General features: G+C 47.4%; 2 protein-coding genes across 2 annotated transcripts in view; one reads left to right on the top strand and one right to left on the bottom strand.

Moving 5' to 3' along the window:
* The window catches only part of LOC144483237 (uncharacterized), a 284,523-nt gene that overhangs the window by 222,005 nt on the left and 42,008 nt on the right, over positions 1-20,510 (bottom strand). The gene's annotated exons all lie outside the window — the stretch shown is intronic.
* On the top strand, positions 1,508-13,622 carry LOC144483217 (uncharacterized). The gene is made up of 3 exons (XM_078201988.1): positions 1,508-1,516; positions 5,382-5,524; positions 12,992-13,622. Exons 1-3 carry the CDS (start codon positions 1,508-1,510, stop codon positions 13,620-13,622), a joined length of 783 nt encoding a protein of 260 aa, XP_078058114.1.

Here is a 20,510-nt window from a genome sequence, read left to right as displayed (position 1 = left end):
AAACCAGAGCACCCAGAGGAAAGCCACGCAGACACAGGGAGAATGTGCAAACTCCACACAAACAGTGACCCGGGCCGGGAATCGAACCTGGATCCCTGGCGCTGTGAGGCAGCAGTGCTAACCACTGTGACACCATGCTGCCCTTCGAACATACACCAATGATAGACAATAAGAGCGGGAGAGATTCCTGGTCAGTCATATGATGGAAATAATTTGGAGCCTCTCCCATCACTATCCATGGCTCCACGGGTAGCGGATATAAAAGTTTCTGTTGCCACTGCAGCCTGGTTCCTTGTGGGGTCTCGCTGGCCGGTGTGGATGAGATTGGTGCCGACAGCACGGGGTTCAATCCCCATTCTGGCTGGGGTGGATTTGGGTTCTGTCTCTTTGCCCGGCCCATGGCAGAGATCCTGACACTTTGGTCAGACCAGCCTTCAGGTAGAGAACACAACAATAAGAAGTTTGTGTGTTCATGGTTCCCAGTATTAGATAGATCAACAAACATTCTAACTGCTAATTCCATTCAGAAGAGACAAATAATTCTCTTGATTTGAGTTTGCTGTGTGTAAACCATCCCCTTGTAAAAGAGTTTCCAAAATCCATCACTCAGTCCGCCTGCTGAAGGGAGCACTGCGCACGCGCGCTGCTGCACTGCTACTGATAAAGATGGCGCTACGCATGCGCTTTTCTACACATTGCCCCCTACAATGATGGCGGTCGGTATCCGGGTCTTTCAACCGTTGAACCGGCTGCTTCTCATTCCGGGATTGAGGCGTCGATCGAAGTTTATCTGAAACATCGGCACACACCCACCGGCTCCAGCACCCTTCCGCACTCAGACATTACTCACCCGCTTGATATTTAACACGACCGCCTCTGTTCTGGTTTTTGTGGCCGACACCACTGATTTCTAAACCTTTCCCGCTCACCCGGCACTTACTCACTGGCTGCATATACACACTGCGCATGCTCCACATCACAATGCCCGGGGATTGATTGACGGCAGCTCCGGGCCAATAGGAAGAGGGGGGCGGGGCTGGGGGACCGAGCGGGAGCGGCTGATCCTCCAACCAATCGGAGTGAATGAGGGGCGGGACCTGAAGCATGCGCAGTGAGGGTAATGGCGACGGACAGACGGACGGTTTTAACTTGGAAGCGAGATCAATGCGAGGTAGAGGGCGGCGTGCGGGGAATGATAAATGTGGCGGGTGGGTGGAGAGGCTTTGTAAACATGTTGTTCAAACCCAAACCCCGGAAATGAACTTCCCGGTCCCCCCCTTTGTACCAAATGGAGCGGCAGCTTGTAGTGTTAGACCCGGGCTGACTGCCGCCATTGAGGCTGCATGTGGGAGGCCGGCAGGGATTGTGATCGGAGAGTGAAGCCCTGACGTCACAATGGAATGGGTGAGGGTGTGACGTCACAATGGAATGGGTGAGGGTGTGACGTCACAATGGAATGGGTGAGGGTGTGACGTCACAATGGAATGGGTCGGAGTGTGAGGTCAAAATGGAATGGGTGAGTGTGTGACATTACAATGGAATGGGTGAGTGTGTGACATCACAATGGAATGGGTGAGAGTGTGACATCACAATGGAATGGGTGAGTGTGTGACATCACAATGGAATGGGTGAGTGTGTGACGTCACAATGGAATGGGTGAGGGTGTGACGTCACAATGGAATGGGTGAGAGTTCCAGATGAGCCCCCCGACTTGCGCCCCCCCCGACTTGCGATGCGCCCCGACTTGCGGTGCGCCCCGACTTGCGGTGCGCCCCGACTTGCGCCCCCCCCGACTTGCGCCCCCCCGACTTGCGCCCCCCCGACTTGCGCCCCCCCCGACCTGCGCCCCCCCGACTTGCCCCCCCCGACTTGCGCCCCCCCCCCCCGCTTCCCGTCTCCAGCTGTTCCCCCCAACTCCTTTCCAACAGACCCAAAACCCGCTGCTGAATCTCCCCCCCCCCTCCCCTTACTGCCAATGCCCTATAGATTCCTCTCTCGGCTCAATCCCCCTCGAACACCTCTCCTGAACCCACTCCCAATCCTTTTAAACCCGCCACCCTCAGTCTCTCACCCCCAAATTCCCCTCCCCCCCCGCCTCCAGCCTCCCCCCCAAACCCCTCCTTAAATCCCCACTCCAGAAACCCACTCTAAATCCCTCCACTTCAACGCCTCTAACCCTCCCTGCTGCCCAATCTCTCTCTGCCCCTCCCCCCGATCCTCTCGGCCCCTCCCCCCGATCCTCTCGGCCCCTCCCCCCGATCCTCTCGGCCCCTCCCCCCGATCCTCTCGGCCCCTCCCCCCGATTAAAAATTGCCCCTTAGAGTCCTGCGATGCATAGGTTAGAGGGATTAGCGGGTAAAATATGTGGGGGTAGGGCCTGGGTGGGATTGTGGTCGGTGCAGACTCGATGGGCCGAATGGCCTCCTTCTGCACTGTAGGGTTTCTATGATTCTATGTATGTTAATACATGTGACAATAATAAATCAAATCAAATCAAAAGCTCCTCAAAGAACTCTAACAGATTTGTCAGACATTACCTCCCCTTGACAAAGCCGTGCTGACTCAGTCCTACTTTATCCTGCACTTCCAAGTACTCTGCGATCTCAGCTTTAATAATGGACTCGAAAATCTTGGCAATGACCGAAGTCTGGCGAATTTGGAACCCTCACCCATTCCATTGTGACATCACACCCTCACCCATTCCATTGTGATGTCACACTCTCACCCATTCCATTGTGACGTCAGGGCCTCACTCTCCGATCACAATCCCTGCCGGCCTCCCACATGCAGCCTCAATGGCGGCAGTCAGCCCGGGTCTAACACTACAAGCTGCCGCTCCATTTGGTACAAAGGGGGGGACCGGGAAGTTCATTTCCGGGGTTTGGGTTTGAACAACATGTTTACAAAGTCTCTCCACCCACCCGCCACATTTTTCATTCCCCGCGCGCCGCCCTCTACCTCGTATTGATCTCGCTTCCAAATTAAAACCGTCCTTCTGTCCGTCGCCATTAACTGCACTGCGCATGCTTCAGGTCCCGCCCCTCATTCACTCTGATTGGTTGGAGGACCAGCCGCTCCCGCTCGATCCTCCAGCCCCGCCCCTCATTCACTCCGATTGGTTGGAGGACCAGGCGCTCCCGCTCGGTCCTCCAGCACCGCCCCCTCTTCCTATTGGTCTGGAGTGCCCGGGCATTGTGATGTGGAGCATGCGTAGTGTCATTGCTGTCCTTGGCGCTTGTTTGTCCCGGAGCAGCGGAGTCAGCGTTAGGCGGTGGCTGGGAGGATTTGGAAACACTTTGTGGATCCGCAAACCCTTCAGAATCATTGTCAGCTCCCTGGTTTGCAGCTGCGGGGCTTCTCCCTCCCGGGAACAGGCCCAGGTTAACGGCCCCATCCTGGCTCAGCCACTGGAGGATGGTTCACATCAGAGGATGGGGGAGGGGGACAATAAATAAGAGGTAACACTTTGGCCTCAAATCAATGAGGACTCTGATCTCTGGGAAGGAAGGAAACCCTGGGAGGTGGGCGGGGAGGACTCACAAACACCCGCTGGAGGCCCCATGACCCCCGTAAAAAGCTGCAGCTCCCGGGTTTGCAGCTTTTTCCCGGGAGGTAGTTGGGGAAGTTTTGTGGAGACAATTCTCGGTTGGTTCAGTTAGTGGTTCCTGGAGCTCAGAAACCCTGAGTTAGAATCCTGAACCCCACATTGGGTGGTTGTTTTATTAAATACTTTTTATTTATTAATCATCTGTTGAAGAAAATATTAATTTGTGTTGAAAAATCATTTTATAGCATTTGTGAAAATACCCATTAAAATAGCAATTCTCCCAATGTATTTCATATCCCTACAGTGCTGAAGGAGGTTGTTCGGCCCATCGAGTCTGCACCGACAACAATCCCACCTCGGCCCTATTCCCATAACCCCACGTATGTAACCTGCTAATCCCTCTAACCTACTCATCCCGGGACACGAAGGGGCAATTTAGCATAGCCAATGCACGTAACTGGCATATCTTTGGACAATGGGAGGAAACCGGAGCATCTGGAGAAAACCCACGCTGACATGGGGAGAATGGGCAGACTCCACACGGACAGCGACCCAAGTTGGGAATCGAACCCAGGTCCCTGGAGCTGTGAGGCAGCAGTGCTAACCACTGTGCCGCCTGCATTGCTGATGAGAATTTTAATTCACTGACTTGGGAATTAATTCTCGGGAATAGTCATTCTGAAAATGACCATTAAAATGTGTTTAATTTACCCCACTTTGCCAGATTTCAGTTTGCATTTCAAAATTGAATTGAGAATGTCTGGGAGCAAATGGTAAAATGAGGTTTGAGACACCAGCTGCAATTATTTTCTGTGACTGATGATACCTTTGTGCCTGTGCAGGAGGTAATTCCCCTGCTGTTGTGGCACAAATAAAATGGAGCTTTTCCAAGGAACAGGCCCATGTTAATGGTCACCGTGGTGTTTCATTGGTGAGCAGAGCACGTGTGCCCATTGTGGTAACAACAGAGTCAGTGGGGCTGCACGTCCCCTGACTTGGAAGGAAAATAATTGACTCCTTGATTGTACTCTCAATCTGCACATGGCCTGCAGGACTGAATCCAGCTGGAGGGAGAGGAAGCTGGGCTCAGAGTGGAGATGGGGCAATGAGTTTGATTTCAGCTCAGGGACAAGAGAGAGTGTGTGGGATGGGGATTACAGCTCAAGATAAATGAGACAGAGAAATGTTTCGTGGAAACTGAAATTGTCTGTTCTGAAGCAGTTTTTTAAAACTCTTTGTGCAGGGAACGAGAAGAGGAAGATTCACAGACAGGAAACTCAAACTAAACTTCACATCAAAGTCTGACAGAGCCATTCGATTCATCATGACCTAAATATGATTGCTTTTGACAGTGGAGGGATAAATCATTCCCTGTTTTGTCAGTGGAAGAAAATTTCGAAATTCAATGTGACAGAAAAAGAACTGAGACACACACATACACCCAAGTGAGAGTGCTCCAGTGAACTGACTGTGGATAGAGCTTTAACCAGTTACATAGCCTGAAAAACATCACACCATGGTCTGTATGTGGATGAGGCTTCAACTAATCATCCAACCTGGAGAGACAGAAGGACACCAGCACCATGGACAAACCGTGGAAATGTGAGGATTGTGGTAAAGGATTCAATTATCCACCCGGTTGGAAACCCATTGACACGGTCTCATTGGGGTTGGGAAAATGGAGAAACCATGGAAATGTGATGATTGTGATAAAGGATGCAATTATCCGTACTTGCTGGAAAACCATAGACATAGTCACATTGGAGAGAGGCCATTCATCTGTTCTGTGTGTGGGAAAGGATTCACTATCTCATCCCACCTGCTGTTACACCAGCAAATTCACACTGAGGAGAGGCCGTTCAGCAGCTCCACCTGTGGAAAGGGGTTCTCATGTTCATCCAACCTCAGTGCACATCAGCGAGTTCACACTGGGGAGAGATCGTTCACCTGCTCCTTGTGTGGGAAGGAGTTTGCTAGGCCATCCAGTCTTTGGACACAACAGCGAATTCACACAGGATATATATAATATATATAAATGATTTGGAGGAAAATGTAACTGGATTGATTAGAAAATTTGCGGACGACACAGAGGTTGGTGGATTTGCGGATAGTGATGAGGACTATCAGAGGATACAGCAGGATATAAATCGGTTGGAGACTTGGGTGGAGAGATGGCAGATGGAGTTTAATCCAGACACGTGACGTAATGCATTTTGGAAGGTCTAATACAGATAGGAAATATACAGTAAATGGCAGAACCCTTAACAATATTGATAGGCAAAGGGATTGGGGTGTCCAGGTGGACAGATCACTGAAAGTGGCAATGCAGGTGTAGAAGGTCATCAAGAAGACATACGGCATGCTTGCCTTCATCGGCTGGGGCATTGAGTTTAAAAATTGGCAAGTCATGTTGCAGCTTTATAGAACCTTTAGTTAGGCCGCACTTGGAATATTGTGTTCAATTCTGGTTGCCACACTACCAGAAGGATGTGGAGGCTTTCGAGAGGGTCCAGAAAAGATTTACCAGGATGTTGCCTGGTATGGAGGGCATTAGCTATGAGGAGAGGTTGGAGAAACTTGGTTTGTTCTCACTTGAGCGACGGAGGTTGAGGGGACACCTGATAGAAGTCTACAAGATTATGAGAGGCATGGACAGAGTGGATAGTCAGAAGCTTTTTCCCAGGGTGGAAGAGTCAATTACTCGGGGGAATAGGTTTAAGGTGTGAGGGGTAAAGTTTAAAAGAGATGTACGAGGCAGATGTTTTACACAGAGTGGTGGGTGCCTGGAATTCATTGCCGGGGGAGGTAGTGGAAGCAGATACGGTATTGACTTTTAAGGGGCGTCTTGACAAGTACATGAATCAGATGGGAATAGAGGGATATGGTCCCTGGAAGGGTAGTGGGTTTTAGTTAAGTCAGGCAGTATGGTCGGTGCAAGCTTGGAGGGCCGAAGGGCCTGTTCCTGTGCTGCAATTTTCTTTGTTCTTAGTACACAGGCCAATTTATCTTTCTAGGGGTGAGTGTGTCTGAGAGAAATGCAACTGGAAAACATTTTCCATTCACCTCCTGCATTGCTGCAGTATAAATAGATGTTGTTCTCACTCTGCCAGCAGGGCTGTGGGATTAATTGGACAGATCTTAAAGACAGCCCGACTGGGCAGGATGTGCCAAGTGGTTTCCATCTCTGATGTATCATTCCATAAAACAGAATAGTCAGCATCAGGAGAAAGAAAGTGCAAGAAACCAGTCTCTGTGGGATTTACCCAACCAGTATGAGCACCTTCAGGAGAGCAGAGAGAGGAAGGCTGGTTGGTCGAAGAGCATGATTATTGCTTCGGGTATTTTTCCAAGTGCAGGTCAGTGGGACTAGGCATAAAATGGTTCGGCACAGACAAGAAGGGCCAAAAGGCCTGTTTCTGAGCTGTAATTTTCGATGGTTCGAGGAGAGGAAACCAGAGGGAAAAGTTTTTAAAATTCGGGGTATTCCCACAGGAGAGCACTGGTTTAAATTAATTTTAGAAATAGAGAATGGCAGCGCACAAATTCCGAGGAATGCATTTTTAAAAATTAATTGATCTTAATTGCACAAGATAATTTTCTATTATTGTCTTTGATTGACAATGACGCCATTAATTCCCAGGTGCCCCTGCGGGTGTGCAAGTGTCCTATTCATTCCACAGGAGCCTATTGCGCAGGCGCGGTGCTATATCTGGAGCGTGCGCAATGTCACTTTGCCCAGAGCCCGATGAATGCGGGAGATGCTTTTTTCAACGGGTGAGTCGGTGGGGCTGCGGGAGAAATGGAGCCGGGAGTCGGGGTAGGGAGGGAGCTATGGCTTCACAAACATCCTCTGTAGGCCGCACGGCCCGAATAAGACCCTGCAGGTCCCGGGTTTACAGCTCCCAGGCTTTTATCCCGGGAACAGGCCCCGGTTATCGGCCGCCATCTTGTTTTAGCGGGGAAGGAGAGCGCATGCGCTGCTGTCGGTGGCGGGTCACAATGGGCGTGGTTTCAGGGGCTGGTTCAGAACCTCTGTCTTCAGAGGGACAATAGAATCATAGAAACCCTACAGCACAGAAAGAGGCCATTCGGCCCATCGAGTCTGCACCGACCACAATCCCACCCAGGCCCTACCCCCATATCCCTACATATTTTACCCACTAATCCCTCTAATCTACGCATCCCAGGACACTAAGGGGCAATTTTTTTAGCATAGCCAATCAACCTAACCAGCACATCTTTGGACTGTGGGAGGAAACCGGAGCACCCGGAGGAAACCCATGCAGAGAGGGGCAGGTCGGGATGGCGACCTCCTCGTGAACCTGCTCCTGGGCCTGGCAAAGCGCGCCATTTATAGGTCCAGGCAGCAGGCGATCGAGGGGGCCATCTATCCTGACTGTCTGCCCCTCTACCGTGGCTACGTTCACGACCAGGTGTCCCTGGAGAGGGAGCATGCGGTGTCCATGGGTGCGGTTGACGCCTTTCGCCCCCGTTGGGCACTGCAGGGGTTGGGGTGCATTATTGACCCTGATAATCACATTATGATTTGATGTTTTTAAGTTTCCTTTGTACTTTGATTTTTGTTCGGGCTGCTCCCCCTCCTTTTGGGGAGCTGCCCCTTTTACTTTGTCCTGATTTAACTTGAGTTTGTTTATTTGGTTTGACCTTAAAAAAGGCCAACATCTGTGAGTAAAACACTTTTTCTTTTCTCCCCCTTTCCATTTCTTTTCTCATTCTGGGGGATATTGGGGACTTGCAGCAACTGAAGGGAAAGGAAGTGAATCCAGTTGGTATGTTCCACACATAGTTAGTCCAGTCAGATAGACATATATCTGTCTGGCAGCCTGCATGGAGGTTTCCAGCTCTCTATGGAACATTCTTTCCCCTCTCATTCCACAAAAGCTGTCAATCTCCATCCCACACACTCTCCCTCCATTCTCACTCTGCTGTATCTAATATTCACCCTCCCAATTCTCCTGAAGGCGCTGATTGGCAGATCCATGCTCACTGCTTCCTGAACTGGACACAGAGAGCTGGAAATCTCCATGCAGGCTGCCAGACAGGTCTATGTCTATCTGACTGGACCAAAAATGTATGGATTATATAGACTGGACTCACTTCCTTTCCCTTCAGTGGCTAAGGGTGGACAAGTCACCAGGACCCAATGAACTGCACGCTAGTTTTTTAATGGACGTTGCTGAAGAGATAGTGGAGAATTTTGTTGAAATTTTTCGCAACTTGCTAGATTCCGGGAGAGTATCAAAAGATTGGCAATCAGCCAATGTGACTACCTTGGTCAAAAAGGGAGAAAGGCAGAAGGCAGGGAACTATAGGCCAGTTAATTTAATATCTATTATTGGCAAGACGCTGGAGTCAATAATCAAAGAGCAAATAGCTAATCATTTCGGAAAGCTGAATATAATCAAACCTCGTCAACATGGTTCTATGAAAGATAAATTATGTTTGACAAATTTGCTTGATTTGTTTGAGGATATAAGAAGATATAAGTAGATCGAGAGAAATCTGTACTTGTAGTTTATTTTAAAAGGGTGCCATGGCAGCACAGTGGTTAGCACTGCTGCCTCACAGTGCCAGGGACCCGGGCTCAATCCCGGCCTTGGGTGACAATCTGTGTGGAGTATGCGCATTCTCTCCATGTCTGTGTGGATTTTTGAGTTCTCCAGGTTCTTCCCACAGTCCAAAGATGTGCGGGTTAGACTGATTGGCCGTGCTAAATTGCCCCTTTGTGTCCCAATAGATGTAGATTAGGTGGATTAGTGGGGTAAAAATGTAGGGCTACAGGGATAGGGCTGGGAAAGATAAGTCGAGCGTTGGGGAAGATGCAATAAAGTCACCCCTCTGTCTTCTAAACCTGGCAAATGGAGTTTAAAGTGGGGAAGTGTGAGGTCATGTATTTCAGTAGGAGGAATCAACAGGGAGATTGTCTAAATGGAGAGAGGCTGCCGGTGAGTGAAGTACAGAGGGATCTTGGTGTTCTTGTGCATGAATCACAAAAAGCTAGCAGGCAGGTCCCACACGAGTTAAGAAGGAAAATGGCATTTTGGCTTTTATTGCAAAGGGGTTGGAGTTTAAAAACAAGGAGGTTTTGTTGCAACTGTATCGTGTGTTGGTGATACCTCATCTGGGATAATGCATACAGTTTTGATCTCCTTACCTAAACAAGGATATAGTGATATTGGACACAGTCCAAAGGAAATTCACCAGGCTAATTCCTGGGAGAGGAGGGTTGTCCTATCACGAGGGAGTAAATTGTCAAGGTCTGTGTTCCTTGAGGTTTTGAAGACAAAGGAGTTATTGAAACATATAAGATCCTGAGGGGGCTTGACAGGCGAGATGGTGAGATATTTTCACGAGTGGGAGAGTCTCAAACAAAATAAAGGGTCAGTCATTTAAAACTGAGGTGTGCAGAAATTTCTTCTCATCGAGGGTGATGAAGCTCTGGAATTCTCTGCCCCAAAGGGTGGTGGAGGCTGGATCGTTAGAAGTATTTAAAGTGGGGGTGGATACATATTTGATAGATCGGGGAATACAGGGCTATGGGGAAATGGCACAGAAAAGGAGTTGAAACCAGCATCAGTCAGCCATGATCGGATTGAATGGCGGGACAGGCTTCAAGGGCCTGGTGGCCACTCCTGCTTCTATTTCTCGTGATCAGTTGCTGCAAGTGAACAATTTCTCCCAGAATGAGAAACGAAATGGAAAGGGTGAGAAAAGAAAGTGTTTTACTCACAGATGTTGACGACAGGAGGAAGTTTGAGTCTGTCTGAAGCTCAATCTTCATTCAGAGAGAGAGCAGTAGCTTTGCTGGGCCGGAATGAGCAGCTGAACAAGCTCATTGTCCAACTTCCGCATTCAGACAATGGGGAAGCTCTGATTGGCTGGAGGACGCGAGTACTTCCGGTCCTCCAGAGTTCCCATTGGTCAATCCCCCGCAGACAGACAATGAAGGGCGGAGCCCCACGTGGAGGTGGGCGGGACTTTGCCCTCCAGCCACGCTGAGCTGTTGTCCAATGGAAAAGGCTGGAAGACCCGGACAGACAATGGTCAGTGGGCCGGCTCTGTCCCGGGCCCCGACCCGCACCCGCACATGCGCATGCCCCCAAAACCCGCACATGCGCACATCTGATTCACTTCCGCTCACCAGCTCCGGCCAATGGGAAGACTTGGAGGACCGGAAGGACCCTGGTCCTCCAGCCAATCAGAGCGCGGGCTTTGTGTGAATGAAGATTGAGCTTCAGACAGACTCAAACTTCCTCCTGTTGCAACCTAAAAGAGGCCAACATCTGTGAGTAAAACACTTTCTTTTCTCTTTCTGGGGGAAATTGGAGACTTGCAGCAACTGAAGGGAAAGGAAGTGAATCCAGGGAGAGTGCAGACTCAGGAAAGGTTGGCCCAGGACTCTCTCTCTCTTAAAGAAATTTAAGAGAAACATAGAAGATAGGAGCAGGAGGAAGCCATTTGGCCCTTCGAGCCTGCTCTGCCATTCATTAAGATCATGGATGACCATCCAACTCAATAGTCTAATCCTGCTTTCTCCCCATAACCTTTGATCCCATTTGCCCCAAGTGCTATATCGAGCTGCTTTTGAATACATTCAATGTTTTGGCATCAATTTCTTCCTGCGGTCATGAATTCCACAGGCTCACCACTCTTTGGGTGAAGAAATGTCTCCTCACCTCCGTCCTAAATGGTCTATCCTGAATCCTCAGACTGTGACCCTTGGTTCTGGACTCCCCCACCATCAGAAACATCCTCCCTGCATCTATCCTGTCTCGACCTGTTAGAATTTTATAAGTCTCTGTGAGATCCCCCCTCATTCATCTGAACTCCAACGAAAACAATCCTAACCTCGTCAGTCTCTCCTCATATATCAGTCCCGCCATTCCCTGAATCAGCCTGGTAAACATTCTTTGCTCCCTCAGTTTGACACATTTATTTGTCTGGCTAAAAGGATGGTCTCTTTCCTAATGTTCACAATTAAAAGGCATCTTTCCCCAGGAGATGGCTGACATTTAAGGGGACAGTAAATTGATACAGGACAGAGATATGCCTAGTGTTGTTATATGGTACAGTTTAGATATATTATTTATGTTTCTGTAAAAAAGTGCATTTACTGTTATTTCTTGTCTTGTAATATAATGCTGTAGCTATCTTATACATTTCCAGTCATCGAGTCATTACAGCACAGAAGGAGTCCATTCGGTAACTCGAGTCCATGCCGACATTCTGGATAACGTTCCAGTCCCATTCCCACTCTGTATCCCCATTCTCCTGAAAGTTTGTTTCCTTCAAGTGCCCATCCAGTTTCATTTTTAAATAGAATCCACAGACTTGTAATTTGGAACTGTAGCTACATTATATATTTCCAGACATTTCTTCCCTCAGAGGGTTGTAAGTCTTTTGGATTTGTCTTCCACAGGGACCAGTGGAGGCTGAGGATCATTGAATATATTCCAGGATGAGTTGGACTGATTTTTCACTGACGGGCATTAATGGTTATGGGGAACAGACAAGAAGATGGAGCAAAAGCTCAGATGTGGGGGGATTTCTTCACTCAAGCATGTGGTGAAGCTTTGGAATTCTCAACTGTTGAGGACAGTGGAGCCTCAGTCATCAAGTATTTTCAGGGGAGAGATTGATTGGTTTCTAGATATTGAAAGTATCAACGGATATGGGTTTAGTGTGGGGAGAATGATGCTGAGGTAGATGAACGAATTATCTCATTGAATAGTTTAAAAGGCTCGATGAGCCAAATGGCCGACTGCAGCTCCTATTTGTTATGGTCTCTGTGTCCAGGGCAGGAAGCAGTGAGCATGGATCTGTCAATCAGCCTCAATCAGCACCTTCAGGAGAATTGGGAGGGTGAATATTAGATACAGCAGAGTGAGAATGGAGGGAGAGTGTGTGGGATGGAGATTTACAGCTTTTGGGGAATGAGAGAGGAAAGAATGTTCCATAGAAACTAGAATTGTCTGTTCTGAATTTCTATCCTGTACTGACACTGATGACTTTTGCAAACTCATTTTGCAGGATATTGAAAGAGGAATCACAGACCGAAATCTCAACCGTCTCGTCTAGGTCCGACAGAGTCATGTTCCTTGGGATCTGAATATCATTGGCCTTTGAATCTAGCAGGAGAAATAATTGTCTGATCTGTCGATTTGAATAGATTTCAAATGTATGTGTGACTGGAAAAGCAGCAACACGCTGCCACACTCGAGTGAGAGTGTTCCAGTGCACTGACTAAAGGGCTTTAACCAGTTACACTGCCTGAATAAATATCACACCATTCACAGTGGGGAGAGACTATACTCATATTGTGTGTGGACGAGGCTTTAACTGATTGTCCAAACAAGACAGAGGCAAGGACACCTGTACCATGGAGAAACCATGGAAATGTGCAGACTGTGGGAAGAGTTACAGATCCCCATCTCTGCTGGATGCTCATCGGCGCAGCCACACTGGGGAGAGGCCATTCATCTGCTCTCAGTGTGGGAAGGGATTCACTCTGTCATCCAGCCTGCAGAGACACCGGCGAGTTCACAGTGGGGAGAGGCCGTTCACCTGCTCTCAGTGTGGGAAGGGATTCACTCGGTTATCTACTCTGCAGACACACCAGCGCATTCACACTGGGGAGAGGCCATTCATCTGCTATCAGTGTGGGGAGGGGTTCACTCAGTCATCCAACCTGCAGAGACACCAACGAGGTCACACTGGGGAGAAGCCATTCAGCTGCTCTGTGTGTGGGGAGGGATTTAGTGAGTCATCCAACCTGCGGAGGCACCAGCGAGTTCACACTGGGGAGAGGCCATTCACCTGCTCCCTGTGTGGGAAGGGATTCACTCAGTTATCCGATCTGCAGACACACCAGCGAATTCACACTGGAGAGAAACCATTCACCTGCTCTCAGTGTGGGAAGGGATTTGCTCGGTCATCCAGCTGGTGGAGACACCAGCGAGTTCACACTGGGGAGAGGCCATTTACCTGCTCTCAGTGTGGGAAGGGATTCAGAGTTTCATTCTTGCTGCTGAGACACCAACAAGTTCATGAGTGATTCCAGGGGTTGGATTCTGCTGTTATTGTTTCTGCTCTCAATTACATCCAGGGCTGCATTTTGTTCATTCTTACAGTTGGTCAATGGGGAGGGTCGGAGGGTTTCTTTCTGCTGGACTGGCCAGTCTCATGACTTTGCCTCCAGTGGGCTGGTGCTCTTTGAGTCTTGTTGCGAATACCTGGTTTCAAATTTCACAAGGATCACAGAGTGACAGGGTGTGAGGAAGGTAAGAGATATTTAGTCAGCATTTCTGTTTGAAACCCCCCAAATGCCCATCCAATTTCCTTTGTAATTGTTTATTGTCTCCACTTCCTCCACCCTCGTAGGCAGCGAGTTCCAGGTCATTACCATTCACTGCATCAAAATATTCTTCCTCACATCCCCCCGCCCCCCCCACTCTGCATCTCTGACCCAAACCTTAAATCTGTGTCCCCCTCGTCCTTGTCCCATCAGCTAATGGGAACAGCTTTTCTTTGTCCACCTTATCTAAACCTGTCAGAATCTTGTCCACCTCTATCAAATCTCCCCTCAACCTCCTTTGCTCCAAGGGGAACAACCCCAGTCTCACATTGACAATAAAGAACAAACTAACAGAATATGTTACTGCCTGAAATCAAATGGGAATGTTTAATTTCTGTTTTAAAGATATTGTGAATATATTGTCCTGGACAATAAAGGAATTGGAATAACTCACCTTGGGTGTGGTTGAATGGAATATATCAATCTGGTATCCACCGACAGTTCAGTTAAAGTCTGGATTTGTAGCTGGAAATCCCTCCCTAACATCACTGTGGGTGTACTTACACCTCAGGCATTGTATCAGTTCAGGAAGGCAGTGTTGGGGTTGACCATGGCCGAGGCAGCTACATACAGCCACATATTCTGTTATAATTGAAGGACTGCAGATTGAATGTGAGGCATTGTGGGACTGGACTATCTTGACCACATTCCTGTGACTGCTCAGTTTCTGCAATCACGGACCATTAAAGCTGCTCAGCAGGGCCCCTCTTATCAGCACACAGGCAGCTGCACTGAGTAACCGACTGCTAACGGAATAGGCTGGGATGTGGTGGAGATCAGAAAGTCCTGAGTATAGTGAGTCATTGTGATGTCACAAGGTCAGTTGTTATAAGGTGTCTGGTCCACATGATGAGATGGTCCAGAGCTGTCCATGAGCTGACCACACAGCCACATGATGCCTAATTGTTAGCTTGATTGGATATGTCTGGAATCGATTCATATTGTGATTAGTTTGTAATCATCTGGGATGGGCTGCAGTAAATGAATAAGAATGTGCGATTTTCCATATTCAGGGGAGAGGTTGCAAGGTGAGACCAGCGACTTGCTCCCCGCCCGCTGTAAAATAAAGACCATTTGATGATTGGAACAGACCTGGGTGTCGAGCAATTTGTCTTCAATCATTCTTCACTAACTTGGCCAAGTTTTATACCATAAGATATATGAGCAGAATTAGGCCATTTGGCCCATCAGGACTGTTCACCATTCAATCATGGCTGATAAGTATCTGAACCCCATTCTCCCACCTTTTCCCTGTAACCTTTGATCCCCTTACCAATCAAGAACTATCTATCTCCGTCTTAAATCCAGTCAATGACCTGGCCTCCACAGCCATCTATGGCAATGAATTCCATCGATTCACCACCCTCTGGCTGAAGAAATTCTTCCTCATCTTGGTCCTAAAGGGTTGTCCCTTTATTCTGAGGCTGTGCCCTCGGTTCCTAGTCTTTCTTACTAATGGAAACATCTTCCCCATGTCCGCTCTGTCCAGGTCTTGCAGTATTCTGTGAGTATTCATATTGTTGGTTCATTGTTTTTCAGGGGTGGGCAATGAATGTGTTCAATATATACTGACATATATTTTCTTTTAATCTATTCTGGGAGAATGTTTAAAACTTCTGGTTTATTCTACAAGCAGTGCTATTTCGCGGAAGAATGTTTCTCAGGGGACCACCAGCAGGATAATTACTCATTTCAGCCATGCAGTTGTTTATCTCAATGCACTTGTGTATGTTAAAAGGAGGTGCCCTGGGGTTTTGCTAAAAGGATTGGAATGTGGGTTTAGGAATGCTGGGTCTTGTGATGATGGGGTTAATGGGAGGAGTGAGGCGAGGTTTGGAGTTTAGCTGGAGTTCTGGTTGAAGACGCGAACTTCTGGAAGCTGTTCTGAAACTCCCTTTCTCTCTGAAAGCTCCTAGATTTTCGGCATGTATTGTAGCCAGTATTATGGTAGCATAATGGACAGTGAAGAAGGTTTCTAGGATTGCAATGGGATCTTGATCAAATGGGCCAGTGGGCTGATGAATGGCAGATGGAGTTTAATTTAGATAAAGGTGAGGTGATCAAACCAGGGCAGGGCTTACTCAGTTAACGGTAGGGCATTGGGGAGAGTTATGGAACAAAGAGATCTAGAGGTACAGGTTCATAGCTCCTTGAAAGTGGAGTCACAGGTGGACAGGGTGGTGAAGAAGGTATTCGGAATGCTTGGTTTCATTGGTCAGAACATTAAGTCCAGGAGTTGGGACATCTTACTGAAGTTGTAGAAGACATTGGGTAAGACCACACTTTGAATGCTGTGTACAGTTCAGATCAACCTATTATAGATAGGATATTATTAAACTAGAAAGAGTGCAGAAAAGATTTACTAGGATGCTACCAGAACTTGATGGTTTGAGTTATAAGGAGAAGTTGGATAGACTGGGACTTCTTTCTCTGGGGCGTAGGAGGCTGAGCGGTGATCTTATGGAAGTCTATAAAATAATGAGGGGCATGGATCAGCTAGATAGTCAACATCTTTTCCCAAAGTAGGGGAGTCTAAAACTAGAGGGCATAGGTTTAAGGTGGGAGGGGAGATAAAAAGGGTCCAGAGGGGCAATTTTTTCACACAGAGGGTGGTGAGTGTCAGGAACAAGCTGCCAGAGGTAGTAGTAGAGGCGGGCACAATGTTGTCTTTTAAAAAACGTTGTAGACAGTTACATGCGTAAGATGGGTATAGAGAGATATGGGCCAAACGTGGGAAATTAGGACTAGCTTGGTGGTTAAAAAAATAAGGGCGCCATGGACAGGTTGAGCCGAAGACACTGTTTCCATGCTGTAAACCTCGAAGACTCTATGATCTGTGTTTGTTAACTGTATTTAAAGTGGGATTTGAACCTCTGAATGGATGTTGCTAAGTTAGAAATTAAATTGTTTCCTTTCATTTTAAGTATTGTTCAGCTGTTAATTGTTTATGTTAGTGTTGTATTTAAACAGTTGTGAATAAAGTTTATTTTAATATTAAAAAATCCCTATTTTCTCATCACTCCTGGAGCAAAATCTCCTCTCCTCACATTTTTCCCAAAGAGATAAATGTTGGTGTCTCGTCTGGCTTCCTAATATAACTTGGAGTTCCGGCCTGGTATCCTAACAATGGTTACAGACTGACCAAGGCTGGGAACTAAATATTGCAGAGTATTTGACACTTTGAAAAGATAGGAAGCTGAGAAAAGGAGGTGGGGTAGCTCTGTTAATGAAGGATGATATTAGTACAGTAGTGAGAGATGTCCTTAGCTTGAAATAGCAACACGAAGGATCAGACTGGGTACAGATGAGAAATAGCACAGGAAAGAGGTGGGAGTGGTCCCTCAGCCTCCTCACAGTAGTTACCAGTCGGACAGGGTGTACAGGACACTGATGCAGACTCCCTCAGAATACGCGGCGTGCAATGGTAAACATGGCCTGAAGAATAAGAAAACATTTTGAAATGATCAAGGCACTGACACAAACTCCATAGACAAACGGACTTTAAGACAATGAAGATGGACTAAAGCTTAAAGGAGTTTTGGATTGGGACAATTGAAGGCTCGGGAGAAATAATACTTCATAACATTTATCCACAAGGTGGATCCAGATGAATGGAGAGCTGGAGAATCTTTTATGTCCACACAATCTACTGCATTGATTAAATGTACTGACTATAACTCAGAGTGGATCCCTCTCTCTGGGAATCTTGTTTGTGGGGTGTAGGGAGAAAGGGAGGAATGTTGTCCGCCCACACCCTGTAGGGAGGGGGAAACTGTACGCTGGAAATTTCCAGTGCCCACCATGAACCCACGCAGGTGGCATCCCATGGAGAAGGGGAACACAGTGTGACCACCCAGGAGCCTCAATACCAGTACGGTAACACCCACTGCCCAACTCCAGGTTCTGCTTCCACCCACCAGACCCCCCAACGACAATCAGACTTTTGGTAATAATCCACACCCGGCCTCCTCACAGGGAGCGGGTAGAGGGGGGATTCCTAACCAGCTAATAAGATTTTCAGACAGAATAGTAATAAAGAGTTAAATAAGACCATAAGATATAGGAGCAGAAATAGGTCGTTTGCCCCATCGAGTCTGCTCCATCATTCAATCTTGGCTGATATGATTCTCATCCCCATTCTCCTACCTTCTCCCTGTAACCCTTGATCTCCTTATTGATCAAGAACCTATCTATCTCTGTCTTAAAGACACTCAATGACCCGGCCTCCACAGCCCTATGTGGCAATGAATTCCACAGATTCACTACTCTGACTGAAGAAATTCCTTCTCATAGTTTTAAAGGAGTGTCCCTTCACTCTGAGATTGTGCCCTCGAGTTCTAGTCTCTCCCACTCTTGGAAACATCCTCTCCATGTCCACTCTATCCAAGCCCCTCAGAATGATTCTTGAAGCTAGTTGATAGCTAACAGGGGAATAGACTATACCTATGTGTATGCAGTAAGAAGATTAAACAATTACAATTTGAAAACATATGCTGATATTTTGAAATGTATTTTGAAAATGTTCTAAGTATTGCTCACATCACCCAAAAGCAAAGATGCTGCAAAGTATGATGGTATAAGCTAAAAGTTCAGAGCCAAAGGCCTGGGATCCCTTTAGTTAGCAGAATTTATATCAGAAAGTTTCTTATGAGGGAACACACATTGAAACTTTATGAAAAGAGATATTCATTGTCTAGACATAGAATAGATATGTACCTGGACACAGGAACACATGTCTATTCAGTTTGGCAATGAGCCGGTGGGAACATTCACTTTGACCTCTATGATGAGCGGTTATAGTTACTTAGCAATAGGGATGGGTTCAGCCAAGATGGGTGTTTGCACCTGGCATTGAATGGATGAGATATCATTATGCTGACTGGCAGAATGTGGTTGGCTGGGGTACTTGATAGAGATTTATATTGATGTGTGTATCCTAAATGGAATTGATTTTAAGCTAATATAAGGCAGGAATTATTGAAAAAATCTATAATTGATCTGTTTTTCATTGTACATGTCTGAACCGTCTGAGAGGTTTTGCCGCTCTGGAGCTACTTAACCCTTTGATGGTCTCCGGGCAGCTGTTTGTTTGTTTGTCTTTTTAAAATAAATGTTACATCTTTATACAGAGATACCTGCCTTGTGAGTTTTACGTTGTTTAAGTTAAAACATAATTGGCCATCTCAAATTACCCCACAACAGAGCGGGTGAGGATAACCGATGATCCAAAGGGAAACTTACTGAGATGCTGCTTTCCAACAAGAAGTGGATCCTGAAACTGTCGGAACATCTACTGGAGTTGAGGAAAGAAACCTGCGCTGCAATGACTGTGATAATCCTGACAGCCTTAGGGTGGAGTCAATCTTTATTTGGTGTAGATTTATTCATGGAGTGAAACATTACAGGTGTATACCTTCTAACTCCAGGCACCGTCACTAACTGTCCCTTTATAGATCCAATCAATAACCTCCATGTAGTTCACCTTAATCGATACAATTAACACCCACAGTCAGAGCATCAAGAAAGGCTCCAATCAGTGTGACTGCTCTGGTGTCCCAGCAGCTCCGATGACCAAGTGAATCCCATCCACACACAGGGTGGGTGAATGGCCTCTCCCCAGTGTGAACTCGCCAATGGCTCAGTCGCTTGGATGATGTTCGAAACCTCCTTGTGCAGTGAGAGCAGCAGAACGGTCTCTCCCCAGTGTGAATGCACTGGTGGATCTTCAGGTCGGCAGAGTTTCTGAAGCAACTCCCACAATCAGAGCATTTAAAGGTTTTCTCATTGGTGTGAATGCGCTGGTGTCTCAGCAGATTGGATAACTGAGTGAATCCCTTCCTACACTCAGAGTAGGGGAATGGCCTCTCTCCTGTGTGAATGTGCTGGTGTATCAGCAGGGTTGATGAGTCATTGAGTCCCTTCCCACACTCAGAACAAGTGAACGGTTTCTCCCCAGTGTGAACTTGCTGGTATATCAGCAGAATGGAGGAATTACTGAATCTCTTCCCCCACACGGAGCAGGTGAATGGCCTCTCCCCAGTGTGAACTCGCTGGTGTTGCTGCAGGGTGGATGAATCAATGAATCCCTTCCCACACACAGAGCAGATGGACGCCTCTTTCTGCTGTGCCTGGGTCGATGGGTTTCCAGTTCACAGGGGGCATGGAGTCCTTTCCTACAATCCCCACATTTCCACCATATCTTCAGGGTATGGACGGCCTTGTAACTCTCCAGGTTTGACGATTTGGTTCCCTGGATTTAGTTCTCCAACCTTCACCTTTAAGGGAATATACCCTGACATTGCCCGCAATAGATTTTCCTTGAAGGTGGCCCATTGTTCAGCCATCAGCTTTTCTGCCAACATTTGATTCCAACTCACTCGACTCAGATCCATTCTCATCCTATCGAAGGTGAGGCTTTCCCTCGATTAATGATCCCCGTTCTGGATCGTTCCTTGTCCTTTTCCATGGCCAACCTGAACCTTATGATACAATGGTCACTCTTCCCTCAATGCTCTCCCACTGATATTTGATCCACTTGGGCCAACTCATTCCCCAGAACCAGGTCCAGCAGCGCCTGCCCTCTCATTG

This window comes from Mustelus asterias, unplaced genomic scaffold (genome assembly GCF_964213995.1).
Source record: "Mustelus asterias unplaced genomic scaffold, sMusAst1.hap1.1 HAP1_SCAFFOLD_50, whole genome shotgun sequence".
NCBI classification, from domain to species: Eukaryota; Metazoa; Chordata; class Chondrichthyes; order Carcharhiniformes; family Triakidae; genus Mustelus; species Mustelus asterias.
The sequence above is the reverse complement of the archived record's forward strand: the minus strand, read 5'-3'. Positions and strand labels throughout refer to the sequence as shown.